Here is a 17,216-nt window from a genome sequence, read left to right on the forward strand (position 1 = left end):
ACACACACACACACACACACACACACACACACACTGTAACCTCTCCCAGGGGGCAGCAGATGTTGATGATGATGAGCCAAAGTCACGCTTGCTCAGCAGACAGCAGTCAGACTTTACAAATTAACGTCCCGTTTAGCTCTTAATGCCCCTCTGGGTATCCTGACAACTGGCATGATGGTTGGCATGGGAGTGCAAAGTACAGACTAGTTATTTCCTCTCACGCAGGACACGAATCACCTGACTGTCAGTTTATGACTGAAAATGTGAGGCAAAACAAGATGTCGCCCTGGTCCTACCTGCAGTCGTGCTGGAAGGAGCGCTGAGGCCTGAACTTAAGCCGGGAGTCGGAGTTAGTCCTGCAGGCTGAAAACTGAGCCCTGTGACCTGGGGAAGAGACCTGGACTGGGCCCCTACTCATATCAAAGACATCAAAGACCCATTAGAACATATAAAGAGCCGACAATAAGAAGAATCTCTGCTGCTGCTGCTACACTTGATTATTATTTAGTTTCCTTTCCATTCAAATCTTTGTTTGGATCTCGGGGAACACAATTTTTACATGCGCTCATGCAGACGCTGCTGTGATACGACAGTCACATGACAAACCTGCTGCCTGCTGCCTGTTGTCTCCAGCCTGCAGCTGTCTCACTCTCCGGAGGTGAGACCTGCCATTGTAGTGCAGCTGGGCCTGAGCAGCAGAGGTCAGCTGCAGGTTGCACACCTCACACAGCGAGTACGTCCCGCTCTGACCTGAAAAGAAAAGCAGGGACGAGAGGAGAAAACTACATCGTTTGCCTTGAGTTGCAGAGGTATACTGTGCTGCCGGTCACTTAACAAGTCAGTCACCTGAGGATGTAGCGTGTGGGACAGAGAGACTGATGGACGTAGGTGTGGGCGTGTCCATCAGCTCTTGACACATCCCTCCAAAGCCAAAGATGTAACCACTGTCCAGGAACTGAGAGGGGCTGAGAGGAGTCTTCATCCCTGCAGACGAGAAGAGAGAGAAACACAAATTATTTAATTATTAGGAGATAATTCTCCCAAAAGTTGCATTAAGGTTTAAAATAACTAAACACCAAAGACATCTACTTTTTCATTTTAACTTGAATGAGCTTTGACACTTTGAATTGAAGAGCTGACCATCAGAAAAACCCTTATGATACAGGTTTTGTTGACCTGAACATGAGCTAAGCATGTGCTATAAAATAATATATAAAACTATAAAACAGCAGTGCAAAAAGGTTAGGGTTATTTTAATTTGCCTACATCAGGAGTCAGTGTGCCAGCTCCAAAGGTTTACCAGCTCTGTAAGGAGTCACTCTCAATTAAATAAGTTGCAAATCCACTCAGATGACCTTCAAAGAAACTGAAACTTGAATTTCCTAATCACACCAGTTAATATGTGTTACTAGAAGAGATTATCTTAAAGACACTAGCAAAGAAATAAAGAGAAACGTCACAAAATAGCACTGAAGTGATTCAACATAGCAGCTCTGCCTGCAGCGCCAGCGTGAAGGTGACACCAAACATCGGGATGTCTTAAACAGGAAGACTCACTGAGGGACGGACGGGTGGACGGACAGACACGAGTGAAACAAAGCGCGAAGCATCAAACGCTCACAGGGAAAGTGATGAAGTAATGACTAAGAGGAGAGAGAGGAAGCATGACATATGTGTGTGTGTAGGTCAAACCATGACTGCGTCCATCTGCTGTCCTGGCAGCGCTGCCAAGTCACATGACCTCCAATAAAACACACACACCCTCTCATTTAGTTTGGTTTACTGCCACAATGTACATTACTCATATAAATACAGGGACACGATCATTACGGCACTAACTCAAGGTCTACTTCCCTCTACTATCGATACTCGATTTCGTCTGTGTGCACAGCGGCACAAAATAACTCATTATGCTTGAGTGAAACTATAGTTTCTGCACATAAAAAACATAAAATTTTTACAAAAAAATGTGTGAAACAGTGCTGACAATCTTTTTTTCATGTGAATTTGTGACAGGTTACATTACACTCATATAGTCTGAGCCATTGTGAAGTTTAAATTACTGAAATCTGACTTAAATAATGTTAGGAAAGGTATTTGGTGTTTGCAGCTCGAGGAATAAAAGTAAAGGCCCTGCTCATCCCATTCCATTTTATTTATGTAGCGTGAAATCACAACAGAAAGGGCCTCAAGTGGCTTTATATTTTAAGGTAAAAACCATACAATAACACAGAGAAAACTCTACCAATCAAACAACCTCCTTTGAGCAAGCACTTGGTGAAAGTGGCAGGGAAAAACTCCCTTTCAACAGGAAGAAACTGCTGTCAGAATCAAGCTGTTCTACTTCTTCTTTTTTCTCTAGTTTCAGTCACCTGCTGCGTTGCTCATCTGCCTCTCCTGTGACTAGAAGGCTTGTTCTTGAACCCCCTCCTCAACTTTTCAACTGCCTGCTTGTTGACTGTTCTGCATCCCAAAGTGAGGAGCTGGGTATGCTGCTCTGCCTTGGCTCATAAGTCTGTCTATTTGAGCCTTTTGGGTTCTTTTGCTTTGCCCATTTCAGCCTGCCATTGTGCCGTTAGCTCCATGGGATTTCTGTGAGGTTGGCCACTAGAACAGGTGTGGCCTGAGACTAGCTGGAGTGATCTCTGGTGGAAGACAGTTTTAGATCTAGCTCAGTCTGCATCGGACAGGAGCGTAGCTTGAAACATCTCCCTTAGTTTTACTTTCCAGATTTTTCTTTGTTAATTCGTCATGCACAGTTTCCCTGTGTCTTGTTAGACACAGAGACTGAGGCTCACTGGTAATGCAGAATTTAGCGCTGTAAAGGTAAATAGAGACTAACACTCTAATGTGTAAGGCAGAGACACAAAACAACCCATGTCACGGTTCAGTTATCAGGAGACACTTCCTGTCTCGCTCCCTCTTCCAGCTGGTTGTTAGTGGTGGACTTTATGTTCTGCAGACAGCTGGTTAATCTGCCACTGTGATGAATTAGCTTCAAAAATGTGCGCGCGCGTGCACACACACACACATACTCACACACAGAGCGAGAGAGCCAGCTCATGCTGACATCAGCTTCAGCAAGGGAAGGATTAAATATATCTGCTCTATTGAGCTGGGAGTTACACACACACTCTCACACACAGGTAACTACATGCACACATCTTCACTCTCACACACACAAACGCACAAAGTAAGACGCAGACAGAGAAAGACTAAGTCAGTGAACTGAGAGTTCAAGATCCAAATGAAATGTGTGTTTAGCTTCTCAGTTGTAGAGTGTGTGTGTGTGTGTGTGTGTGTGTGTGTGTGTGTGTGTGTGTGTGTGTGTGTGTGTGTGTGTGTGTGAGTCTAATCCAGGCTGACCAGGCAGTCAGTAATCAGAGAGGCCAGCTGTGGGTTATAATCTCATACATACATAAGCACACACACAGACACACACACACACTGACACTGGTCAAGCAACAATGTAATTCGTGACTGATGAGGAAAAGTAGAAATATGTTCAGGTAGAGCTTCTCACCAACCTGGAAAAGACTTCAAAGAAACACCTGACTGAGTTTCAGCCTCATCTGCATGTCCTTAATGTTGCGGTGAAATGCAGTCCATCATCTCTGTCAGTGTGTGAATCTCAGACTGTGACTGCTAAATCCAGAAGTGCAAGACCATAATGAATGTCGAGAACTGAATACTAAACTCAAAGATGGCACCTACTCATTTGAATTAAAAGTGTTCAGCTGATGGCAACCCCCCGCCTGCCCCCTCGCTTCCATACTGTGCAGCCCACTGAGCATCACTGACCTAACAGACATCATAACACTCAGCCTTTAACTTTACATTGGGATGAAGCAGACCAAATAAAGCTCCAGTTAGAGCTATAATACCGCTATGGATTAAAAAGATAGATACAAAAACATAATAATCAGCCTTCTTTGCAGTTGGAGGTGTCAACAGTTTTACACACCCTTTTTACAACAGTGCTCTATGGGAATAACGCCATTAGGGCCGCTGGGGCTTCTTCTATTCTACCAGTGGTCACACTTTTAACATGAGTGGCCACTGTTAGAAATAGGGATGGGTATCGTTTAGGTTTTATCCGATACCGGTGCCAAATCGGTACTTTTGAAACGGTGCCGGTGCTCAAACGGTGCTCAAACCGGTGCTTAAAGAATGGAGAACACAAAATTGGTCCAAGAACCTCTCATGTTCAGCTGTTTTTTTGTAAAAAGATAACAATGTTAGCCTTTTCTGCAGCTATGGGGCATATATGGTATCACTCTTGGCTGGAAGCAGTGCTTAAACAATGGAAAAAACACAAACTTTGTCCAAAAACCTCTCATGTTTAACTGTTTTCCACTTTTTCTTTGGTCATTTTAGCCTTTTTGGCCAGGGTGAAGGGAGTATCTGCCATCAAACAAGAAGACAGCTGCATGTAGCTATGATGATGTTTGCTAGTTCACCTTACATGCATTAATGTAATAACGTGGTTAGCCTACTCAACGTAAATTACACACGAACAACATTAAGCTACTCACGCAGAGTAGAACGGCTGCTGCTGCCATCAAATACGGCGCATTTCTCGGCTTTAAAAAAAAACGCTATGCGTCGCCAGGTGTTTCATCAGATTTGAGGTGTTACCTCCTTTGACAGTATCACAGTATCAGCTTAAAGCACTTGTTGCAGGCTGCTGAGTTTGCATATTTTGCTGTGAAGTACAGCCAGACTTTTAACGCTTCGCCTTGGACATTTTTAATCTGTAGCTCTGCTCTAACAGAACGTACGTACCTGGCCCCGCCTACTATCCTCGGAAACGTAAAACAATTGGCTAAAAGTGTATCACAGCTCAGGAAAAAAAAAGCACCGAAATAAAGCACCGAAATGTGCGCTGCTTTTCGGTCTGGTTACTACCGTTTATGTCAGAACCGGTGTCATCACACCGGTACCCATCCCTAGTTAGAAACATGAACAAAGTGACATTAATGAGCGCAAGTAGGTGTCTGTCTACACTAGTCATGCCAAGAAGCTAAATCCAGTCGGCCCTTCATAGCTTTTTAAAACACCCCTTTATGTTTAAATCTGGTTACAAGTAAAAGGTGACAAGTTACATTCTCAGGACGTGGAAAGATTCCTAGAAAAGTCTAAAACTGGTTTGAATTGGAACGCTTCACCTCATCGATGCTTAAAAAAATGCAAATAAATGGTGTTGGGATTTTTTGTTTCATTTGTATTTTTAATCAGTTTACTTCATGTAAACTGTCTTCTTTTTGTCCTGTGAAAAAATCAGTGCATCCCTCTCTAAAAAGAACATGACAGCACAGCTTAGGTTTGCAAAGTTGCATCTGAACAAACTAGAAACCTGAGGAACCAACTATCAAGTACGGTGGGGGAGGGGTGATGATTTGGTCTTGGACATCTTGCATACACTGAATCAGCTATGAACTCCTCTGGACACCAAAGTATTTGCAGTCAAATGTGACGCCATCTGTCCGACAACTAGAGCTCAAACAGGACAATGAATTCAAGAACACCAGCAAACAAAAGAATGGCTGAAAAGGAAAATAATCGAGGTGCTGCAATGGCCTGGTTAAAGTCCTGAAATCCTGTGGAAGGCCCTTAACAGAGCTGTGCATAAATAAAAGGCAGCAAACCTCAATGAAGTGAAGCAACCTTATAAAGAAGAGTGGAATAAAAGTGCTCCACATAAATGTAAGAGACTAATAAAATCATACAGAAAACAATTACTTCAAGTTATTGCTGCTAATGTTGGTTCCACAAGCTACTAAATCAAGGACTTAGTTTTTCAGACAACTGCAACGAGTCTTCTGAAATCTTTTATTTTTGCATAACTGTATGTCTCGTGCTGTGATGCATGCTGACCTTATTTGTGCAAGCCTGACTGAGAAGACAAATTTCAAGCTATCATTTTTTTTTTCAAAAAATCTCTTCTCTGCTTATAACTAATGTCTTCTATAACCTTCAGCATCCTCTCAACAATGTTTTGGCGGGCTCACATAATAAGGTAAAGATTTTACAGAAAAAGACTCAACAAACTACTCAGAGCATGAACTTACTGGCGACAATGGGAAGGGAAAACATCCTTTTCTTAAAATGCTTTTTCCCCCCATCAGGGCATTTGATAAATCCCCCATGACAGAATAACTAAGCTGGCCTAGACTGCTCCATCCATGGACGTGTGAAGCTTGGTAAAAAAAAAGTCCTTGTTACTTTTTAGCTTAGCTAGCAAAGGTTTAGATGTCGATTCCTACTCTGCGTCAGCCATTCTTGCATCTTTCCCCTCATTCAAACTGTAACTCTTAAATTCTTCCCATCAATCCGATCCACAAACTAACGTGTAATATTAATGGATAATGGATTGGATTTATATAGCGCTTTTCAAGGCACCCAAAGCGCTTTACAATTCCACTATTCATTCACTCTCACTCTCACACACTGGTGGAGGCAAGCTACGGTTGTAGCCACAGCTGCCCTGGGACAGACTGACAGAAGCGAGGCTGCCATATCGCGCCATCGGCCCCTCTGGCCAACACCAGTAATATTCAGTACAATGGTGCCAAATGTAACATTACATCTAGTACAAAACGGTAAAATATTCAATAACACCCACATTCCATGGCTGCTGCTACCTACCAACAAGTGTAATAACCTTTTTAGCAGATCTGTATGTGTATTTATGAGTATTTATACTTTCATATTTGCTATTTTAATGTTATTATACTCACTATTTTGCTCACTATTTAAATAATTATCTTATTATATTACATGTTTATTGTATTATTTAATTCTGTGGAATTTAATTTAATTTCTGTGGAATTAAATAATACAGTACGCAGTAAGAATGTATGGATTCTAAATTTGCTTAGACATAAGCTCCGCTCCAATTTCACTGTACAATGCCCATGTACCTGTATCTGTATCTTTAACATGACGTCGCCTCTGCCTTCATTAAATAAATATTTCAAAGTCTATGTCTTGTTAAAAATTCTACATTCTGCATCAGTGTTTTTCTTTTATGCGAGCTGACATTTTTCAGGTCTAGCAAACTCACATGTCTCACAAACATCCATTTCAATGCATTTACAGTGAAGCTCTAGTCATTTGCATGCATGTACCTAAATAAACTTTGAAAAACAGCAGTCACCATTAAAATCATTTCCCACAAATTAAAAAAAAACAGTAATTCATTCCCTGATGGAGCTTATGAAGGAGTGTTTGGATGTTGAAATGGGAAAACCGCATGCTGTCTATTTTTCATTTCAATTTTCCTCATGTGGGCCAGTCAGGGGTAACCAAAGGGCCGGATGTGGCCCGGAGGCCGTACAATGCCCAGGTCCTGCTCAAGCCACTGCCAGCTTCACTCAACATGTGCACTACTATTAATGTTAACTGACTATTGTTAGTTAAAAACCATTTATGTACAAAATGTATGTCAACTTTTCAGGAACCACCAGGCGTGTGTTATTGTTCAGTGGTGTATGAAATCTTTTATGAACCATTATTCTGGTCTGAAGAGTTTTTTTCAAACCAGAGATGCTTTTCAGCTTATGTGACAACATAATTGACGATACTAGTTCTCCCCATGTTAAATCTTATATAATCTGATCTTGTCTTGCTCCCACAGTGTTTTTATTTCTGCGAGTGGACAAATGAGGAGCTCGTCTGAGTAGTGGAAAGCTCTGAATCCTGCTGGGGTTAAAGATAAAGAGGCGAGGGGCACCAATGTATGTCACTGTTCCCTGAAAGAGACACCGCATAGACACACGTGCGTGCACGCACACAGCGTAACCTCAGGGGAGGACAGGGAAAAGAAACTAATGGAGATCTGAAAAGACAGAGAGACATCGGAGAGTGGCTGTCTCTCACCCCGAGGCTTGGAACTGGTAATAACAGTGGTCAAAGACACACACAGCATACGAAGCGGTAGCCAGCAGCAGAAATGTTGAAACAAAGTACTAGATATAGTGTGATGTTTGTCCCTGAATTAATCTGAGATCCAACATCAGAACAAACTCGTTACAAATTTTGCATTTGTGAATATATAAATTGTATATTCTCACTGCAAAACAGTGTCACATTGTTTAAAAGTAAAACACATTCTTAACCACACGAGTAATTGCGTGCAGGCCGTATCTTCTTCTGCTGTAAGGTCTTGAAAAATGTCACTGTGACAAACTGTTGCCTCACTGCAGTTTCTGAGGCGATGCACACTGATACAATACACATATTTTCACAGCTGTCTTTTGAAAGAGGTCAAATCAGAAAAAAATCTTTCCATTGCTATTTTTCACATATATTCTTGTTTTGTTGTGTTGAGGGGAGGAGGGGTCAGAACTGGACGAATCAGTCTAACCAAACAGTTTCCATATAAATGTTTTAATATCTGCTTAGTCTTTCTTTCTTTCTTTCATTTGCACACAGAGAGCTTTCTTGAAGGCTGCGATTTCCCTCCAGCAGAATGTACAAGGTCAACTCTCAGCAAACTAATTCATGTCTAACCTCAAAACCAAAAGTGGAATAGCTCTGACCTGAAACTACAAGCTAAACACTGCCTTTATGGAGGTTATTGTGGGGAAGAGCTACCAGAAAGGCTCAATTCAGGCCTAATTTTTCTGTTCAAAGCTGTAACACAGCTAGGGACCAACTCACAAAACCACTGTAACAATGTTTAATGATTCCAGTTGTCAACACGTAAAATACAAAAGCCGGTTCTACTGCATCTGGTTTGTTTTAACTCTATTTTTAAAGGTTTAAAAGTTCAGTTCATTCATGTGTAAAACCACGACAGTTCCAAACCTAATCAACCAAGCATAATAATAAAACACTGTAATGCACGAAAGAGCAATCTGACTGAAAGCATCATCACAAGTCAGTTCTGTAACAGTATTACATTATAATTAAAAAAAACATTATAATGTTACGTCATGTTAGCTTCTAAAGGGATTAAACAGGCAAAAGTTTTTTATATCATCCAAAAAATAACTGAAATAAACAGATTTTCAGCCTCATCTTTCATGAGTAAGACAAGCGTTATCGTGACACTAGAATTTTAGGAGTGAAAACAACTGCTAAATTAAATACCATGCAAATGAGAATCTAATCCACTAATAATGTCAGCATTTTGGCATACTGATGTTCTTTTACATGCTCTCACTGAGACTCACTGTGCTTTCATTGTATCTGCTTATTTTGTTGCATTTTTTAGAATCTTGCTGTTCTGAACATACATTGTTTCTGTTTTTATTATACACTGTACAATCCTTTCATTCACAAAGATAGTGACCTGCTCTCAAAAATAAGCCTTAAAATTCATAAACGTCAAGCAATAATTTTGAGTAAAATGCAGCAGAAATATAGAAAATTAAAGGTTTGCTTATTGAAATAATGAATCATCAAATAAAATATGCTTAGTACAAAGTGAATTTATACCAACCAAGTATATTTCATTTGACCAGATTCGGTTGCATTGTACTTATGTAAAAAAATTATGTGCAAAACCTACATGTATTCAAATTACTCGATATGTCCAGCCAAATACTCCCCTAAAAGTCTTGTTTTAAGGTCGACACAAGAAGTGCAATAGTGCTACATGTTTGCTAAAATCCTACAAGTTATGCAGAAGTGACTTATGTCAGCCTTACACCTTCAGTTTCCAAACAATTCCAGTCTCATAGGCAATTACTGAGAGTCACAGTAAACTCTTGAAACTGGCATGCTCTTTTCAATTTAATCATTTAGTGTACGGTGGCCAGAAAACTTCGAACTTACAAGAAAATCCAGAATGTTTAACAGCTTAAGATCAATCACATACAGGAAGACATCAGTCAAATGTTGCACCAAGCCCCTACTTCCACTTCAGTCTTCAATATTTGTTCTTGTAAATTTATATCCGGGACATGATGGGAAATAGTCTCAAAAGAAATCTAGTTCCAGTTTTGCAAATCAAAAGCCTCAAAGTTCTCCAGTCTTTGAATAAAAGGTGGTGCACTGCCAGATTGTTTTCATTGTCTTCTAGTTTATGTTGAGCATCAGCCTTACCCCTTCTTCAGACTAGCTTATGGCTTACTGTAGCAAGAAGAAAGCTTAAGCCTGGATGCTGGAGCTGGCATTCAGTGCAGGAATTAGCCAAATACCACATCCATATCTGTATATGAGCAGCATTTCACATAAAGCCACACACAGCACTACCAGGGGGATGAGATCACATTCGTGTTCCGGCTAAAGTGAATCTGAAGAGCTGCAGGGGGCCGAAACCTGAACGCACCGTGAGGACACACGAGGTGATTCCCACTCTCGTGCTTTCTCCTGTCTCCGGAGATGTATAACAAGGAATCGGGTGAGGTTTACCATCACTTTGGATATTAATCTTGTGAGCATCTCCAAGGAGACGAAGAGTAAGATGTAAAAACATGAGGAAGCTTTTATATTATCGATTGACTTGAAAATAACTCAAAAATTAAAGCTTCGAATCCATACGCCCCGTAAAAAAGTGAATAGAAACTCCTGCTTATGGAGCTACATGTCTCACCAGTTGTTCTTAATCATCCACTGGAAAATGTTGTTATGAGCAATTCTTACCGGAGTTTAATCACAGACTGTTTTTGCACTGTAGCCTCTTACTTTAACATATTCTGCTGAGCTCGGCTTGTTATTTAAGGTCTGTGAAGGATTATTATAAAATAAAATCCCTCTGTGGACATTAGTAAAAATATAATAATTGTTATTTCTCAGAATCGTTTTTCATGAGGCCACAGCAGACTTGTAATATAATAAATGTTGGAAGAGCAGAAATCACATGAAATGCACTCTTATTTAAACAAAACGGCTGCTCTTTTTGTTTTTACACCTCATTATAGGAAAGTTAAGTTGTTGCCCATAGCGAAAGCCCATTGCTCATTAGGAAAATGAAGTTCTTCCATCCTTAGAGTTGTGAGGAAGAGACACAAACAAGGGAATTAAGGAGTCACGGCAGCCCAATGAAAAGCTCCAACAGGTGGAATGACACGTTTGCAGACAGTGCAGACTTCTGTGTGACTGTTTTGTGGTTGTCAGAGAAACGCTGTGCTGTAAAAACACTGCCGGTGATGTCACTGTGGTCAGTCCTCACACACACAGAGTTGTTTTTCCATCACATTAGAGGACATCGTGCAGACTGACATTCATTTCCTGTAGACTTTCCCTAATCCTTAACTTAAGTCTTCCCCTATGAAATGTAATGATTTATGTAGACTTGTTTTCTGCCCACAGTGTGACTGTGCAAACAGATTTAGGTCCTCACTTCATGAGTGATGCAAGTACTCACATGAATGACTGCCTGCAGGCACACTGTCCTCTGCCCAAATGCTCAATTTTCTGTCCGTGTTGTCTCTAAAACCTCGCTCTTTCTCCTACATTAAAAAAAAGATAAAATTTTCTTTATTCACGTCACTGTCAAAAAGGGAGCTACTGTTTGCCTCTCAGCAGGTTTAGATTAATAAACACACAGTTTTAAAACTATTTATGCCATTGCTATTTTCTGGCAATCTCCAAAGCACACTAAACGCCTCGTAATGTAAGTATTTAAACTTTTTTTTTACCACAAAAGTTCATTTTTTCCAGTGGATAAGCATTTGAATGAATACACAGCATCACGGCAACCTCCTGAAGCAAACCGCATTTGCAAACTGCTTGACTAATCTAAACATTATGAAGTACATATGGAGCACAAAGCTAGTGTCCGGTTTGCTTTTGAAGCTCGAGCACAGTCGGTGCGCACGGCGTCAGATTTTGCACGTGGGCGTCTGCAGAGATCAAATAAACAACATGCAGACATCTTCAGATGTGAAAATCATGGATTGGTGGAAAAAAATCACAGACACATTTTTGAGTCATTATTTTTGATGGAGGTCCAGATATAACCCAACCACATAGAAACCAACACACACAAAAATAATTTAAAAAAATTTGATTTTAATATGAAACACCAGCAGTCGTGATGTGACAGAAACTAAGGCCTGAGTCACACAAGCCTGCAACAGGTGAGTGAGTGGTACCAAAGACGTATGAAGTGCTGCACTGAAAACCTCCATGTAATTGCTTTGGTCACAAGCAGATTGCCACAGTTGCCAGTACTTTGCATGTAAGTTACTGACTAGTTTGCAAACACTCTGAAAGTACATGCCAAGAGCAAAAAAAAGGTCAACTGAGGATTATTTTAATGGACAATCGTCCATTTAAGCATATTTATGTTGCACAGCTGACATGTCATCAGATATCACCAGTTCTCTTTTGATAAGTTAAGAGACAGCCCCAATAGAAGTATTGTTTTATACTGGCTGCGTTGTGGCTGAGGCTGAGACCATTCTTTGGTAATGAATATTTTTTCTTAAGGTGAACAATCTCCATTTTGGGTTTGTGGAGCTCTTTTTCTAGTAAATGGTGAGTATTTCCAGACAAGTCAGCATCTTCCATGCAAACCGCTGGTGATCAGAGCAATCATAAACAGTTTTTTGGCGCTGCACCTTCATTGCAACCAATTTCACTCAGCAACCTTCCAGCAACCACTCGTCAGCTGGTCAGGGAATTCACATTTTTGCCTAGTGACTGGAGATTTTCCAGGCCAGCCACTCTCCAGTGAAAAAGGACTAAAGCAGCTCACAGTAGCAGGCAAGAGTCTTGCACTGCAGGACCGCTGTCACTGATGTGAGAGTGTGTGTGAAAGGGTGAATGAGCAGAAAAGTGTTCGAGTAAAAACATAACCTGTGCATGTGTAGGTCACATCTGTTAATCTATTTTATCACATCCCCTTTTCAGATTAATAAGGGAGACCACATTAAAAGGTCATTATGATAACTGCCTTAATTAATCTGATTATTTCTTATACTTATTATTGATTTATTAACTGTTTCTCTCATTGTGAACTCAGACTGTTTTCTGGGATTTTATTTGGCTCATGTTTAGATTCAGGGTGTGTTTGTATGAATTTTAATCCTCTCATGTTTATGCCTGAAATGATATTGTACAGATTAAACACATACGTATTTATAACAGGAGGCGCAGCGAGATTGTTTTATACGTCCAACCTTCACTTCAGGACAATGTGACTTCAGCTCTGTCTTTAAATAGCTGCTCTGCTCCATCAGGACCTGACACTAACTGCTCAAGGTGAACCTCCAGTTCCACACTAAAATCCAGGACTGCACTGCTAGCACTGACTGCTACTGCTAACAAAGGCACCCGAGACCCCAGGGGCCCCGACACTAATGAACCGCCTTCCTGTCCCCTTCAGCCACAGGCAGACTTAGAGGAAGAAATATACTGTGAAATCATTAGACCCATCAACACAGTTATGAACATTAATCAGTTGAAATTAAATGTTTTATGTTGTAAAGCTCACATTCTGAGGTGAAAAAAGAAAAACAGCACCACCGTAGACTAGTTTCTCTTATAGGTGTTGTTCTTGTTTTTCTGTCTCAAAAACTCCCCACTAGGCTAATTTTAGGCTAATATGATACTCATTCAGTTGAGGTCTTTTTAATGACATGTACATTAATTATTTACAGATAAAAGTATCTGTAAATGTTATTTTTTTCATATTCTGTTTTTCACCTCCCAAAAAAAGGAAACCTCAGGGTCAATGAGATAAACCAGATGTTCCTCTATTACAGACTGTTGGGGATTACCACCAACAATCACACACAAACACACACACACACAAACACCCACGCAGACACAAACACAGATAAACACACTATTGAATGTAGGTTACCCAGCAGGCTGTGCAGGATTTGGTGGGACATGATTGGTTGAGCCAGATGGAGATTGTGGGCCTGGGATTATAATCCAAAGATAAGTGTGTGTATGTGTGCGTGTGTGCATGTCTGCAGTTGTAGCTCATTTAGTATAATCTGTAGTCTAATAATAGAGATTACCACTTGCACTCTTCTGAGCATCTACTGACAGTCGTCTCACTCGACTGGCTGTTCCTCACAAAAAAAACTCCTCTGACCTCTCTGTGAGTGTGTGTGAGCACATCAGAATATCATTGCTGTCCACTGATGGTAGAATACACCAATTATATACCACTGATGGTAGTGTACACCAATTATATACTACTGATGGTAGTATACACCAATTATCTACCACTGATGGTGGTGTACACCAATTATATACCACTGATGGTAGTGTACACCAATTATATACCACTGATGGTAGTATGCACCAATTATATACCACTGATGGTAGTGTACACCAATTATATACTACTGATGGTAGTATACACCAATTATCTACCACTGATGGTGGTGTACACCAATTATATACCACTGATGGTAGTGTACACCAATTATATACCACTGATGGTAGTATGCACCAATTATATACCACTGATGGTAGTATGCACCAATTATATACCACTGATGGTAGTATACACCAATTATATACCACTGATGGTAGTATGCACCAATTATATACCACTGATGGTAGTATGCACCAATTATATACTACTGATGGTAGTATACACCAATTATATACCACTGATGGTAGTGTACACCAATTATATACCACTGATGGTAGTATGCACCAATTATATACCACTGATGGTAGTACACACCAATTATATACCACTGATGGTAGTATGCACCAATTATATACCACTGATGGTAGTACACACCAATTATATACCACTGATGGTAGTATGCACCAATTATATACTACTGATGGTAGTATACACCAATTATATACCACTGATGGTAGTGTACACCAATTATATACCACTGATGGTAGTACACACCAATTATATACCACTGATGGTAGTATGCACCAATTATATACCACTGATGGTAGTACACACCAATTATATACCACTGATGGTAGTATGCACCAATTATATACTACTGATGGTAGTATACACCAATTATATACCACTGATGGTAGTGTACACCAATTATATACCACTGATGGTAGTACACACCAATTATATACCACTGATGGTAGTACACACCAATTATATACCACTGATGGTAGTACACACCAATTATATACCACTGATGGTAGTGTACACCAATTATATACCACTGATGGTAGTGTACACCAATTATATACCTCTGATGGTAGTATACACCAATTATATACCACTGATGGTAGTGTACACCAATTATATACCACTGTTGGTAGTACATACCAATTATTAGTCCTCCACAGTCTGGACTCTCTGCTCAGTTTAGCTACAGTTCCACCGCTGTTCTGCACGGCCACCAACCCGCCCAGCTCTCCAAATCTCATGGCTCAATATTCTATCTGCATCCCCTTCAGTCTAGAGTAATCATCCCCTTTATTGAACCACAGTCCGCTAGTTAGTTAATGATAACAGGCTAATGTTATGTTAGCATTAACTAATATTAGTGTAATGTGGCTATTAGGTAATTGCTAATGATTAAACGGTTAATGGTAACATGTGCACTGGCCAGGTTCATGTTTATAACTGCTTAATACTTCAGTGTTGTTGAAACTGGATCAACTCTGATCTTTAATCAACTCTGAAATTCCTCCTAAAGTGTTGTTTAGCATTATGAACATTAACTACTTCAGCTGTTAGAGAGGGGAAGAGCCGTCTGTCTGACTGTTTGCGGTGGTGCTTTGTGAATTTGTGAGTCAGCTGGAGGAAGCATAGATGGCTTCCTCCTGTCAATACTGTCGGAAATGTCTGTCTTATGTAATGTGAAATGTGTATATAAATTAACATTAATTTCAGCATCAATTAATATCTGAGTATGAATTTTCTTTATAACCCATGTATCTACAGAACTTCAACAAAAATGGGGCATCCAACGTGGAGACAGCTGCAACTGTCTCCACATTCTACCACTGATGGTAGAATACAGAAGTTACAGAAGTTACAGGTTGTAACTTCTGCTACTAGAAAAGAGAGAAGAGCTAGCAGAGAGAGACTGTGTTAGCAGTCCTACAGCCTACTGTACCTCAGCTTATTGGATTTCAGAAAATAATTCTGATAGTTTTGATATCAAAGTTAAGGTTACACGTTCTTTATTTGTCGTTGTCAATCATCATGAAGAAACACGACAGAATGAAATAACGCAAAACGTGAAACAGCCTCTTCCCCTGGAATAACATGTGAACTGTGATGGCTCTTAAACCAGATGAGCTACTATGTCTGGTTGTCATTTTACTCTGTTAATCAGTGTTGTGCCTCCTTGCAAATTCAGCCTAGTAAATAATTAATTTGCAAAGCACACCAAAGTGGGGCCTCCCTCCACAGGTTACACCGCCAATCTTCAGTCACCGGACTCCCAGTGGAAATGTCTAAGATAACAACCGCCCAAAATGTGCATCAATTTTATTCACAGTAACAGAAGCTAAGGACTCAAAGTTGAGGCCAGAAAAAAGCATCTACTTTGCCCAATAGATGAGAAGATGACTATGGCATCATTTCTTTCTCAACATGCTGACTTATCAAACATTCAACAGCTGTTCCACTTAACTAATGGAGGAAGAAACACAAGACAAAAGCAGAAACGCACACCTTGGCAGACAGTTTAAGTTTCTCCTCTTCTAAAGGTATTTCAGACAGCGCGTTGAAGTTTAGAGCAGACTGAATGACATCACAGAGGAGAGGATGTTAAGTGTGAAAATGTGCCACCTTTTCTATAAACGGAACACCCGTCACCTTCATGTTGAGGACATTGTGACTTTGTGTTTTATGGTGTTAACTTTACTGATGTTTTCCTGTTGACACACACAGTCGTCCTGACTGAGTGGCAGGTATTTCAACACAGGACCAGTCAATCCACTAAACAAATCTTTACTCTTTCTGTTTTTGGTGAATGTTACTTGCTAAACGTGCAACTTTAACGGCCAAAAAGGAGCAATGAATCTCCTAACAGGCACTGTGTGTGTAAAGCTTGGTATAGCTCATGTCTTTGTGCCAAGGAGCTTAACACACGTCCAGAAACCTCTACTGCCATACTACCGCATTGGGTGACATGCTCTTTCATTAGACTGAACAAACACAGCTTCACTCAGTACACACCATCCCTCTGTCTTAGGGGGTCAGAGGATTAAACAGTCTCTACAGTATAAAATGTGGATTATTCTATTGCTCAAGAGGGTTTCCAGCAAATGCGATAATTAGCTCTGTGTCATTACTGAGCCTCCTCAGAAAAATGTGTATTCTATAAAGGAAACATTGGACTTGAAGCAGAGGT

General features: G+C 40.3%; 1 protein-coding gene across 2 annotated transcripts in view; it reads right to left on the bottom strand.

Moving 5' to 3' along the window:
- The window catches only part of znf385b (zinc finger protein 385B), a 64,224-nt gene that overhangs the window by 35,384 nt on the left and 11,624 nt on the right, over window positions 1-17,216 (bottom strand). For both annotated transcript variants that reach the window (XM_085248433.1, XM_085248432.1), the window contains exons 2-4: window positions 847-984; window positions 607-750; window positions 297-410 (exon numbers count right to left, since the gene is read on the bottom strand). In XM_085248433.1, the coding sequence (XP_085104559.1) occupies window positions 297-410; window positions 607-750; window positions 847-982 (394 nt within the window). In that variant the 5' untranslated portion in view covers window positions 983-984. The remainder of the gene's footprint in view (window positions 1-296; window positions 411-606; window positions 751-846; window positions 985-17,216) is intronic.

The sequence above is a fragment of the Mchenga conophoros genome, linkage group LG16 (assembly GCF_057382185.1).
Source record: "Mchenga conophoros isolate Kocher_MC1m ecotype Shallow Benthic linkage group LG16, M_conophoros_male_GT1.1, whole genome shotgun sequence".
Taxonomy (NCBI): Eukaryota; Metazoa; Chordata; class Actinopteri; order Cichliformes; family Cichlidae; genus Mchenga; species Mchenga conophoros.